Genomic DNA, 13,687 nt, shown 5'->3' with positions numbered 1-13,687 from the left:
AAGAATTCGTTCACCATGTAAGAACTTGTTCGTTATGCTTCAGAAGATTGGAGACTGACGAGAATTAGGCTTGAGATGGATTAATGATTGTACATTGAGCATTGACCCCCCTATACTGAATTTTATTGTTGTTAACAACCATTTGATCAATAAATATGAGAGATGCCCTCTCAAAAAAAAAAAAAAAAGTAGTCTGTGTGAAGACCCAGAGCTGACAGAGAACGTCATTCTGAAAACAGTTCAGAGAGGCAGTATTGTCAAGTTCATGTAAGGTAAGGGGAGTGTGGTTAAAAAAAAGGCCAAGAGAGGCAAGCAGGAGCCAGCTCCAGAAGGTCCTTTAAAGCCTATTAATCAGTTTGAATAGTCTCCTAAAAGCAATACTGAAATGCTATAACCAGATTTATATCCAAAAATAGACACTTTGGCTATAACATGAAGAATGGCTTAGAGGGAGGCAAGAATGGCAAGGAGACTAGTTCCAACACTGTGGAGGAATCTAGCCAATAGAAAATGATGCCTTTTTGTTAGAAAAGTGGTGATATGAGTGGAGAGATGTAGACATTCTAAGTATTTTTATTATGGCCTTAAAACTTACTAGCGTTTTTTATCCTTGAAAAAAAAATGAAATCATACTATACTTAGTGCTCTGCTGGATTTGGCTCACAGGCTGTGGTTTGCTGACCCCTGCCCTGGATTCCTTGCTTTTCTAACCTTGCTCCTGCAATCTTTCTCAACACAGAAGTTAAAGTGATTCTGTTAAAACATATTTAAAATCTTGTTACTCCTCTGCTCCAAATCACCCATTGGCTTCCTGTCTTGGAGCAAAAGTCCAGAGTTCATATCATAGCTGACAAGGCCCTTTGTATTTTGGCCCTTTATTGGTTAGAGCAGGATGATATAGTAGACAACCCCAAATTTTCAGTGGCTTAATGCAGTAGAAGTATACTTTGTAATATAAAGTCCATTTAGCAGGGAGGTGAGACGTTGTCACACAGTCATTCAAGGACACAGTTGATAGAAACCCCCTATTTTCCACGTGTGTTCTCAAGGTCTCTCTGGGCCTTGACAACTAGCCTCCTGACAGGATGCTTAAGCCAGTGGTAGGCTGTTTTAAGGCCTGAGGGAATCAGTATTTTAACATACTTATAAATCAGGCTTACCAGTTGGAAAATGGATTTAAAGTGATTTTTTTTTTTTAGTGTTTGTCTTGGGGTGATTTAACTGTTTAACACTTGATTCGAGTTCTAGAATTTTGACGTATCATGTAATAGATACTTTCCAAGTTAGGTCTGTTAAGTCTATTGGGTAACAGGTACATGCATGCTAAATGATATTTTAGTCCAGAGTTTTTGATTTGCAAGCTACAGAAGTAAAATTCAAAGTGACTTGGTTTTTAAAAAAGAATATATTAGGTTGCATAATTACAAGTCTGGGCGGGGTGGGCATGCTTTAAGCATAGTTGGATTCAACCAAGTGTGACTTCCATATTCCTCATGTAAAAGTTTTAGTCCTCACCTAAGTGGTTTAGGCTTTTTTATATACTAGGTAAATTTTTCTGATATTACTGCTTTACAGAATGACACTTTAAGGTCAAGGTTGCTGGACCAAAAATTTGACCTGTTAAGAGTCACTGAAATATAGTTAGGGTTCTACTGATAAAATTGTTATTTTATTACGTTTTTGCATGGGATGACACCATGTCAACAATTGGCCGAGGTAGAGCTTTTACATACTTGCAGGTATATGCACAGACAAGTACAGTAACGCTTTCCCCTGCTCTGCTTGTCTGCAGGCAGTGAAGTGAAATCTGCAAGAGTCCTGCTCTCTCAAGGCCTGCATACAGGAAAGAAGCAGGGGAAAAGCGTTACACTCAGCTTTTGTTCTACAGCATTTTAAAACATAACAGGTATGTCAGATTTTTGGTCTGTCAGCCTTGACAATGGTCCCTTGAAAATGAACTGAGTATCCTTTGAGGTAGTAAGTCATGTCACTGAAGTATATTTAAAATGTGGCTGTGATAATAGTTCTTGTAAGATTTTTGTTGTTAGGAATAACCATAAACTCTCATGGTGTTCTCTGACACTAGTCACTAAAATAGTATGTTTACTAACAAAAATTGTTACTCAGCCTGAGAATGGCAGATGGGATAAAGAATATATTACGAACTTCTTTTAGATTTTACTTAAAAGATTTAAAAAAAATTAAATTCAATCCTGTGGATTGTTTGAACTCAGAACGTATTTTGCATTATCTAGCCATACTTTGGAACATTTATGACTTTAGACTACACTAACTACTTATAATTACCAATTACTCATGCAGTCATCTTTTTTTTTTCTTAGGTATATCGGAAAGTCTGATTCAGTTACGATCAGTGTATGGAATCACAAGAAGATCCATAAAAAACAAGGTGCTGGATTTCTTGGTTGTGTTCGTCTTCTTTCCAATGCCATCAACCGCCTCAAAGACACTGGCTGTGAGTAGATACTAGTACTTTAAAGATTTAAATATGTATAAATGAATATATATTTTTTGGGGGGAGGCAAGGGTCCAAAAACTTTACTTCCTCTGTATATTTGAAACATTGGTAAAAATTCTGGTCTAAGTTTATTTTGTGGACTTTACACTAAGATCACAACATTTTAAATATATGAAACCTAGAACTGAATAAGAGCTGACTGATACTTAAGTTTCCAGTGATTTTATTTTTAAGTGTTAAGAGATGATTGATATCCAGAAGTTAAAAAAAATAATAAAAAGAGTATTATATATACCTTTTGTATTTCTTAGAACCCTTCTCTGGTTTTGGTGGCTTTATGAGATGAAGCTGAGTTTAATTTAAGTGATTGGAGTGTTTAAGGTGGCACTTAAGGGGGAGTTATTAATGAATAAGAATGATATATAAAACTGCTGTGAGAAAAGTTAAAGAAAGGCGAGACATTATTTTGAATGTGAGTCAGCTTATATTAACTACCTAGCAATAGCTTGACTTTTCACCAACCTGGGCATTTAGAAAATTAGATCAAGATTAAGACATTAGAAGTGATTTCCCTACTGAATTGAGAAGTTGACTCAGCATATGTGTAATTCATGTAGCCAGGTGACAGATCATCTTTTGGGGGATATTTCCATTAGGACATAAATGGAAATAACTTTTTCAACAGAATTTTTTTGTTTCTATAGAACTCTTTCTTATAAAATATAAAAAATATTGGTAGTCATTCATTGTCATGGAATTTTAGCCAGATGCTTATGTTAAAATTTTATGTAGAATCCAGCTAAGTAAACAAATAAATAAAAGAAGTGAATTTAGCTTGGAATGTTAGATATATATGGGATGATCCCTTTTAATGTAGTATGACACCACAGTCCAGAGATATAAACATTGTTAAAAGGGAAAAGGGAGAAAATTAAACTAGAAGTTCTCAGTCAGGGAAATTTAAAGGCACCTGAGAATTTCTCCTATTTCTGGGTAGACAGGTAACCAGTAGGAGATGCTGGGGTTGGAAAAGATCTAGCATATAAAAACAAACTGTTTAATTACTCAGCTAAACAGGCAAGCTGAAAACTTATACAGGTCACATGTATGACCTTATCTCTGGTTCAATTTAGCCAACATTTATTGAATCTGTAATGTGCGAGGGACTTATTTGAAACTCTGATGATTTAAAGGTGAAAAAAGCATAAATCCTGTCCTCTAAGAAGCAAGGGCAAAAGGCTTCCTGGCAAGGGGAGCAGGACACATTGGAAGGGCTGAACAGGGGAAGTGCAGCTGCTCTGCACAAGTCCACTGTATAGCTGATTTAGTAGTGTCCATTTATTTTGCAAGGGGAAAATTGTATTTTTGGTTGGATAGCCAGGCATTATAGTTTTGGGTCACAGGTTTTACTTTCTGCTGCTTGCGAATGTTTCGTTGCATTAATTTATTTGGCATTTTGATGTTCAGAAATATTTCTCAAGCATTTGTTGACCACCTGATGTAGTGTTCTGCCAGGTTGAAGTGGAGAATACCAAGACTATGATATGGTGTCCTTTTATCAATTCATGATTTATTTAAGTAAACAGATGGTATATAGCTGTAAAAGAATGCAGTTATCAGTGCTGTAATCAAAATAAAAGCAACATGCTATGGTAAACACTGTTCCTATAGTAACTGACCAGGCCAGTGTTGTGTCTTATACATGTTTTGTAGATAATATGTGTTTTATTAATGAGGAATGAGAGAATACATGAGTTGCCTCTAAATGAGTTAGTAGCAGAACTGACTCAAACCCTTATCTTACAGTTTATACTTGGCTTCTCATTAATACTTACTCTGTGTGTGGGTTGGTAACTTGAAACGGGTAGATTAAAAAGTAACAGTGACAACTAACATTTATTGAACACTTATGTGCCGGTACTGTGCGAAGAGTTTTATATAATTATTTGATTTAATCCTTAAGAAATGTGTGGTAGGTACTAACTACTATTTCACATGAGAAAATCAAGACTCAGGGATAAACAAATATTAGGTGGCAGGCCAATACTTAGACAAAGTGGTCTGAAATCTTTGGCAAGAAAATAACTGCATATTGGCAGTATTCCAGTGTCTTATGGTTTTTGAAATCCAAATTTATCAAAACTTTTGCTGAGACATTTATACTAATTACATATGCAGTTAGAGAATTTTAAACATTTGTTTCATCATTAAAACATGATTAATTTTTTAAGTGATAGGCCTGATTTCTAATGGATTGTGGAAATTTACTTCACTCTGTAGATGTTAGACTCTCTGATACCAGCTTATTTTTTAATTGCTTTTCTTTTATGTTGATTTCAAATAGATCAGAGGTTGGATTTATGCAAACTTGGGCCAAATGACAATGATACAGTTCGAGGACAGATAGTAGGTAAGAGTGGAATTTAAAGTTAAGTGAATTTTGACTTCATTCAAGCTGACCTAAACTTTTTGGATTAAAAAAAACCAAAAACCTTACAAAAAATCTCCCAAACTGAGATGACAGAAAAAAATCTCCCAAATTGAGATGACACCCAAAACTTTTCCCTTGCATTTAAAACTTACTCAGTTCTTCACATCTCCTGTGAAGTTTTTCTTTTGATTTTTGTTCTTATAAAATAAAATCAAAATAAAGATAGAGAACCTAAGGTGCGCCCATAATAGGCTATCGTTGTCATCACTTTGGTGTGTTCCTTTTCTCTCTGTTTTTAAAATGAGATTATACCATACAAACTTTTAAGTAACCTGTTTTATTCTGTCCTAAATCTTTCTCTGTGTGTGTGTCCATGGTTATACATTTCTGTTGCATTTTTTAAGGTTGTATGGTAGTCCATGTGGGCAAATAATTAATTTAACCAAGTCCCTTATTGTTGGATATTTAGGTTTCTGATGTTTAGTATTATGAACAGTGCTCTGAAAAAAACATAGTATTTCTTTGACTCATATATTGCAAGAATTAGGCCATTTAAAAACATAGTTCCACCTAAAAATTGATTAGGTGTTTTGTAATACAGGATTCTGGATATATACATTGATGCTCATGAAATCCTTAATTTTGAACTTTAATATTATTTATTACAAAGCTAATGAGATCAGTGATTATTTTCATAAGCATTTCACTTAGCTTTTCTGTATAAAAACAATATAATTTTCTAGTACAATTTTCACATAACATTTGTTTACATTAGCTGAGAAGGTGTGTTACAGTGTTGCCTGCCTTAAATGGATGTATAAAGGAATAATACATTAAACTTTATGACTTTTTCAGAATTTTTACAAAGCTGGAAGATTTCAGAATTTTGGGACCCTTCTTAGACTGAAGGGTTTTAAAGATGTCATCACACTTTATGTAGTAACCTATTACATCTTTTAGAAGTTGGGTTACAGTCAGGTTTGCCTGTACCTCTTCTATCTTTTGGGAGAGTTGCAAAAATAGAATTAAAGAATACTAGAGAAACAAAGAAGGATTTAAGCATATCAGTTAGCCTAATTTCCCTATTATTCACATTGGGATTACCTTAACCTCAAGAATGTTAAATGTTATGTTCAAGGTCACAGTGTTAAACTAGTTGGTAGAGGCTAGTCTAGAGTTCACATCTCTTGCTTCCATGTTTATAGTGGTAGTTTTATACTCTTCTTTATGATGAGGTACTGTTTTAACTCATGAAATAAATCCAAATATTGCCCTATTGCCAGAATCTGGTATCTATTTTTTTAAGATGGGTCAAAAAGTAAACCCAAATTAATGTGAACTTTCCAAATTCCTCTGTATATGAATAAACCTTTCATGTGTTACACCTTTTTTTAAAAATGCAGTAGTGGCCTTGCATTGTCCCAGTACGGTGAGAAAAAAGGAATTAGACTCTCTTCCATGAAGTGTAGAAAATCTTAACATTCTAATATTAACCCTAAAGGGGAAAATTTCATGGAAAAATAAATTGCAGAATTTGATAGAAACTAAAGAGTTCATTCTTAAAGCTTATTAAAATAAGTTAGGCCAGATGTTTTTAGAAGATGTATGTTTTAAATTGTAATAATTCTTTCTAGTTCTATGTTGCTTAGTAATGTTTTTGTTGTTCAATAGTAAGTCTTCAGTCCAGAGACCGAATAGGCACAGGAGGACAAGTTGTGGACTGTAGTCGTTTGTTTGATAATGATTTACCAGATGGGTAAGCTAAAAATCATTAATGAAAAATATGTAGGTAATATCCTTAAAATAATGAGAAATAAATTGGTTTTTATTGTGCTACCTTTAAAATTTGCTGATAAGTTCCAAAATGTTGGTTTTCCTTAAACTTGGAAAATCAGTGAGGGATCTTGTCACAAAAAATTTATAAAATAAGCCATTAATTAGATATTTAACTTCGGTTTTTAAGAGTTTTGACAAGGAGACAAATGTAATGTTCCTGTAAATACTATATATTAGAAGATACATATTTTTTGTTTGATTTATAGTGCTCAAAACAGGATTGAGTTAGCCTGCTCTATTTAGAGGGATGGAATAGAGAATTTCTATAATAGTAGTTATAATAACATAGTAATATTAATTGACCATGCATATATCAGATACTGTTGTAAGCACTTTATATAATACGTTATATCTATCTATGTATTTAATTCTCATGTATGTGATTCTGGGATTAGGCCATCAGGGTCGATCCTTAATTACTCTTCTGCTTACTAGCTTTATGAATATAGTCAATTTATTTAACTTCTGTAAGCTTTGGTTTACATTTATTTATAAAGAAGATGATGCTAATAGTATACATGCCATGAATTATTGTGAGGATTAAATGAAATCATTCATATAAAGAATTTAGCACGTTTTGCATGTAGTAAGTGCTTAATAAATAATTAGCCACTGTTATTACTACTGCTACTACTATTGTTAACCCTCATTCTTTTCACAGATTAAGAAAACTGACACTCAGAAGTTAAGTAACTTGCTGAAGGCCACATAGTAAATGGCAGAGCTGGAACACAAATTTAAGCCTTGATTCCAGAGCTCATGTTTTTTATCACTGCTTTCTATCTTTGTTTGGTACTAGTTTTGATACTTAACTGATTTTATTTTTGACTTTCAAAGTATTTTTAAGTAACCAGTTAGGCATGGTTTATGTACAATAAGTTCTATCCATTTAAAGTATATAATTGGTAAAGTTTTGACTTAAATTATTCTTGACATCAAAATTTACATTCAAACTATGGCAATTTGATCTTTTTGTTTGAACTGTTAAAAATTACTATAATTTAAGTTTGTTTATAGATCACTTTAGCTTCTTGATGTCTGTTAACTTTTATGGATGTCAGGTAGATTATGGCACTTTAAAGGGGGAAGTTTAGGGTGAAATAGCTAATCAATACTGAGGGATTCAACAATATAATAATAAGGCTTATTATTCTGAGCTTGCTTTACATTATTATACTTTATTCATAATCACAGGGGAAGAAAACCTCTTAGCATCTCCTTATTTTCTGTTTTTTAAGGCTTCCAAATGTTTTGGTGGAAATAATAACATTACCACAATTCCATAGTCATTTGCCTTTTTTTTTTGTTACAGGAACTAGATGTTGAGCAAGTGGCATTCATTTCTAAAAAATTAGGTTTGGTAGGTTAAATGCTTTAAAAAATTTTTAAGAATTATGTGTGATTTTTAATTTTAGGATAGTCTTTTTTCCCCCACAAAATTCTGGAGAAATTAGTATAAATTAATTGAGTGTTGTTCCACTATTGAAAAATTCCCAAAGTTTGGCTAATGGAAAATATTAGTCATACTTCAGTGTAAATATTTTAGAAGTTTCAGAATCCAGAAGATACACTGTATAGTTTTAAAAATAAATTGAAGAAGTTCCTATATTCTGTATATTGATCTTTCAGTTTGTCATTCCTGATTCATAACAGCAGTGTCTGACTGGTTTGATTATCACACTAAAAACATTTGGTTTCCAGCTTCCTCTTAATGCCTTATCTCTCAATTTTTATTTAAGTTGGGAAGAAAGGCGAACAGCCTCTGGAAGAATCCAATATCTAAACCACATAACAAGAACTACTCAATGGGAACGCCCAACACGGTAAGAACATACAAATATCTTCACATGGTAAGAACATACATATAATAATCACCTTCCTGAAGGCGTCCCTTTCTGTTTATCTACTAGCTTTACTGGATTTCCTTTCTTGGTTTATACTGCTCTAGGTCAGTAATCTTTTTTTTTAATTATAGTATTATTGATATATAATCTTATGTTGATTTCAAATATACAACATAATAGTTGAACAGTTCAACATATTATTAAATCCTTCTAGTGCAGTTGCTATCTATGAACGCAGTAAGATGTTACAGAATCATTAACTATATCCTCCATGCTGTGCTACTGTCCTGTGTAGTTCAGTAGATCTTATAGCAAGTGCCTTATCATCATTAAAAAGCAATTTTCAACAGATTGTTTAGCAGGTCACCCTGTTATTGTAGCTCCAGGGCCTATGATGGTACTCAATAAATATTTATTAAGTGAATTAAATGAAGAAATTGAGATGTCATCTTATTGCTGGGACTCTTAAAAATTTTTATTTTTAGTCCATGATTGAATGGCTAGGACAAAATATACATACAGGATTTCTATTTGTTCAGTCGTGTAGGGATATGATTATATTATGTTACAGCCAATAAGGTCTGTGATCAAGATAAGAATGAGCTCCCCGAGACCATAGGAGGGTCACCTGACTTAGAGGGGTGGGTAGGGGATGGTAGAAGTTGCAAGGGAAAACTCTGAAGGAAGGGAATCTCTAAACTAAATCCTGAAAAACATTAGGATTTAACTGGGTAAGGGGAAGGTGATAAAGTGTTAAGGGTAATGGTAACGGCTATCATTCAGTTCACCAAATGGTTATATGTCAGGCACTGCTCAGCATTTGGGCTATAATAATAACAAACAAGGCAGAAGGGCCTTCATGGAGCCTAACATATAAAGCCATGGGGTACAAGATAATTTTTGGAAATTCCAAGGAAGTGCTTTTTCAAGTAACTGAGAATGAATAGAATAAGTGGCTGAATATCCTCCACCCCTTGTTTTTTAAAGAACGAAGTTTATTTGCTACCTCTACTCAGTGTTTGTTTTGCCCCCACTTTTTTTTTCTTGAGCAGAACTGGCACCAGACATAGAACATCAAATGCATCTCATTAGCTGTATCTACTGTTATTTATTGGGCATTAGTTACTTAGCTCATTGAATCACAAGGTTTTCTCTGTTAAAATTCTCAGGTGTTTTTACCTGAGAATTTAACTTAGCTCATGTTGCCATTTAAAAAAATGCTTATTTGACAGTTGCATTTCTAGTATTAAACTGTCAAGGATATTATTGACATCAGCCCATTTTTACTATATCTGGGTGCAAATGAATGTGTACTTGTATCAGTGTTTTAGTGATGTTCATTTCCTTCTAACTCATTTAACTGATAAAATTGAATTTAATTTCCACATGTACAGTTGATTGTGTTGTAAATGTTAGTTTAAAAATTAACTCTTGATTATCCTTTTATTTTTGGTTGACCAGAAGCTCTTTGAAGCTCAGTTAAACTGGAGGCTCGTTGAAGAGACCAACTATCTTCTTCTCTTTTATTCGTTCAATAGATATTTATTGAGCTATTCTTCTGTTTGTGCCAAACACTGGTCTAGGTGCAGGGGGTGTATATAGTGGGGAACAAATGAGGCAGACTCTCTTCTCTCAATAAATATTATAGTGGGGAAGACAGACAAAACAAGAAAGCAATAAGAAAAAACAACAGAAGAAATTGCTATGTTGAGGAAATAAGGTGATGTACCATCAAATCCCTGGGTGACTACTTTAGTTTTGAAGGTTAGAAAGGACCTCTTCGACATATAACTTAAATTTAAATTTAAGTTGTGATTTGAATGACAAAAAGAAGCCTATGAAGAATAGGAGAAAAAAAAGCATCCTGGTAGAAGGAAGAGCTACTCTCCAGCACTAAAGGTAGAAAGACCTTGGCAAGTCAAGGAACAGGAGGAACGTCAGTGTGGGAGAAGCAGTGTAGGAGAATGGCAGGAAATCAGGACTGAGGGGTATAGGCTGTAGCTAAGTCAAGTGGTCCATTGTAAGCTATTAGGACATCTAGAAGTATATGTAGACTTCATATAAAGTTAAATTTAATATATAATGATTTAAATACATAATTGCAACCTGCTTATTATCATTTGAAAGGCTTTAGTCTTGCACCTATTTAGAGGTCTTAAAATCATTGTATTGTATTAATCATTCCATTTTCTTTAAGTGATTGTTACTGCAGCACATACATTGTATAGATACTCCATTTTTTGATATCTGAGTTGACTAACTTTTCTTTTTCCCTGTTACTTTTCAATAGACCGGCATCTGAGTATTCTAGTCCTGGCAGACCTCTTAGCTGCTTTGTTGATGAGAACACTCCAATTAGTGGAACAAATGGTGCAACATGTGGACAGTCTTCAGATCCCAGACTGGCAGAGAGGAGAGTCAGGTCACAACGACATAGAAATTACATGAGCAGGACACATTTACATACTCCTCCAGACCTACCAGAAGGCTATGGTATGACAACTAGCAGAGGAAAAATAAAATGTGGTTTACTGATTTCAGCTTGCTACTAAGCCAGCCAGAAAATCAACTTTTAAAGAAGTTACTAATCTGGGTTTAGGGATTCTGCATGAAAAAAAAGCAAATGTAAAACCTCCCAACTTTGAAAAGTCTTTGAAGTGGTAGAAGACTACCTAACCAACAGTTTGACTTCGGGCTAGTCATTTAACCTCAGCCTTTATGCTCATTTAAAATGGAATGAGATGAATGATATCTCTCCTTATCACAAAAGTATTGTGACAAGCACTTGAGACAATGTGAGACTACTTTGTAAATAGGCACTGTATAAAGGTAAGATAGTATTGTTATTGATAATGATAATCTAGAGTCAGAGCTGCTATGTAATTTTCTAGACAAACATTTAGAAAAAACTTCAAAAGCGTATTTCTGATGAATTTATATGTTTGTATTGTCTACAGTTTTGAGTTATCTGAGTGGGTTATTGTTATAAATAATTTTGTCAACTGTGTGTTTGTATAAAATTATTATAATCTTACATAATTTCCTAAATTGTAGAATTTCTTGTGGGAGACGACATCAATCTTCTAGTTGAATAGAAGACTTTTTAGATTAATCACAACTTGTGTACATTCTTGTAGATAGTTTGAACTTAACTATTCTCTCCTTTCTTGCTAAAAGTTAACCAAGTTACGTACATCCTTACCCTCTCAACAGCCTGTGGGTAAACTATTCTGGGCTGATGGTGACACCTAATGACCAACGGTGGGAATCGCCTGATCTAACTTCTATTTTACTTTTATTTTAGAATATTTTAAAACCTGTTCTGCAAATGTATGATTCTTACTTTAATTTAAAATATATTTAGACATAGAAATTACATGAGCAGGACACATTTACATACTCCTCCAGACCTACCAGAAGGCTATGGTATGACAACTAGCAGAGGAAAAATAAAATGTGGTTTAATTAAAAAGAAAAACCAGTTTGTCTATTAACTGTGTTATGCCATATAGGTTAACTTAACAGCACAGTGATTGATTAGAGCCTGGGCTTGGGAGACAGGCCGACCTGACCTGGGTTTATATTCTGGCTTTGCCGAAGAGTAGGTGTATGACACTGGACATATTATTTAATCTCTCTCTGCCTTAGTTTTATCTTCTACAAAATAGAGCAAATAATCGTACCAACCACGTAGATTTGTTGCTATAAATAAAAAACTTCATGTGAAGTGTGCCTGACAGAGTGTCTGGCATAGAAAGCACTCAGTAAATTTTAGCTGTATTATTAACATTAGACCTTAGAATAAAGTATCTCCGGCCATTTCTCTTTAATGGAGATTATAAGGCAAGCTGTAAGAGTTGGAGTGGTTATACTTTTAAAATATTTGTGTGATTTGGATTAAAAAATATTTTTGTACAACTAAAACATAGGAGTAAAGTGGGTACCAAAGCTAAAATTATTGCAGCTGGCATCTGTAACCAACTTTAAATGTTATGTTCATAATTTTAGAAAGTTTAAAGTTTAAATTAATTGGCTTTATTATAGGCTTATAAATACATTTATACTAATAAATATTAGCAATAGTTTTATCATTTTATATGTTGGAATTTTTCATTAGATTTTGTTTAAAGAAAAGTGGTTTTGTTTCTTAAAAACATGTGTAAATAAAGGCTAAAAACCATCATTGAAGAAACCCTTTCACAGATTGCTTCCCTTTGCCCTGACTTTCACACTGTCTTCTCAAGGGCTTTGAGTTAATTTCACCTTTGACCTTTTCCTCTAGGCTGTGCACATGCCCATTAGTCCCTCTTTTTCTAACTTGGTTACATCTTTGCCCATTTTTTGACTAGAGTGTCTTCCTTGTATTCCATCTTCTTTGCTTCTGTTTGAGTCTACATGTAGTCCTGAGAATATACCTCTCTTAAGAAAAAAAACCTAAGTTTTGGCATAAAATTAAAAAAAGCATTACCAGCCTGCAAACCCTTTGAAAGTTTCTACATATCCCCTCAAAATCTCCCCAAAGTTGGCTAACCTTTCTCTGAGCTGCCTTTTATTCCCCTGAGGCTCCACACTTAAGACAAATGAAAGAACATTTCTTCATGTTGAATTATTGGTACTGTGACAATCTTTTCTTTTTTTCATTGCAACATGTTTAGTATTTGAGCCACATTGTAAATGTAGTTGGCTTTTAGATAGCTGGCCTGTGACCCTCATCACAATTTATAAGATTGTGTCCAGGAGAAAATGTATTCTGAGTTCAGAACAAATGATCTTTAAAGCAGTTTTTTTGTAGTAAAATGGATTGGTAATTTGGAGAATTTACCTATTAATATAATATCCTAGTGTGTATAACTGTCTTTGATTTGAACATTCTGATTATGTTTATTATTAGTGTTTCTTAATTTTACAGAACAGAGGACAACACAACAAGGTCAGGTATATTTCTTACATACTCAGACTGGTGTGAGCACATGGCATGATCCAAGAGTGCCTAGGTAAGAACATACTGTAAATATTCTTCATACCATTGAATACCCATTTTACCTAGGACTTCTTTGATTCTTTAATCTTTAATTTATTAAAATAGTTTATGTAAAA

At 33.6% G+C, this 13,687-nt stretch overlaps 1 protein-coding gene across 6 annotated transcripts in view; it reads left to right on the top strand.

Moving 5' to 3' along the window:
* The window catches only part of SMURF2 (SMAD specific E3 ubiquitin protein ligase 2), a 131,113-nt gene that overhangs the window by 85,629 nt on the left and 31,797 nt on the right, over positions 1-13,687 (top strand). For all 6 annotated transcript variants that reach the window (XR_012130840.1, XR_012130841.1, XM_073235781.1 and 3 more), the window contains 6 exons: positions 2,343-2,476; positions 4,824-4,889; positions 6,582-6,666; positions 8,486-8,569; positions 10,881-11,083; positions 13,500-13,584. Coding sequence is in view for 4 of the 6 variants with exons in the window: in XM_073235781.1 (XP_073091882.1) it covers positions 2,343-2,476; positions 4,824-4,889; positions 6,582-6,666; positions 8,486-8,569; positions 10,881-11,083; positions 13,500-13,584 (657 nt within the window). In the remaining 2 variants the exon portion in view is untranslated. The remainder of the gene's footprint in view (positions 1-2,342; positions 2,477-4,823; positions 4,890-6,581; positions 6,667-8,485; positions 8,570-10,880; positions 11,084-13,499; positions 13,585-13,687) is intronic.

This window comes from Manis javanica, chromosome 4 (genome assembly GCF_040802235.1).
Source record: "Manis javanica isolate MJ-LG chromosome 4, MJ_LKY, whole genome shotgun sequence".
NCBI lineage: Eukaryota > Metazoa > Chordata > Mammalia > Pholidota > Manidae > Manis > Manis javanica.
The sequence above is the reverse complement of the archived record's forward strand: the minus strand, read 5'-3'. Positions and strand labels throughout refer to the sequence as shown.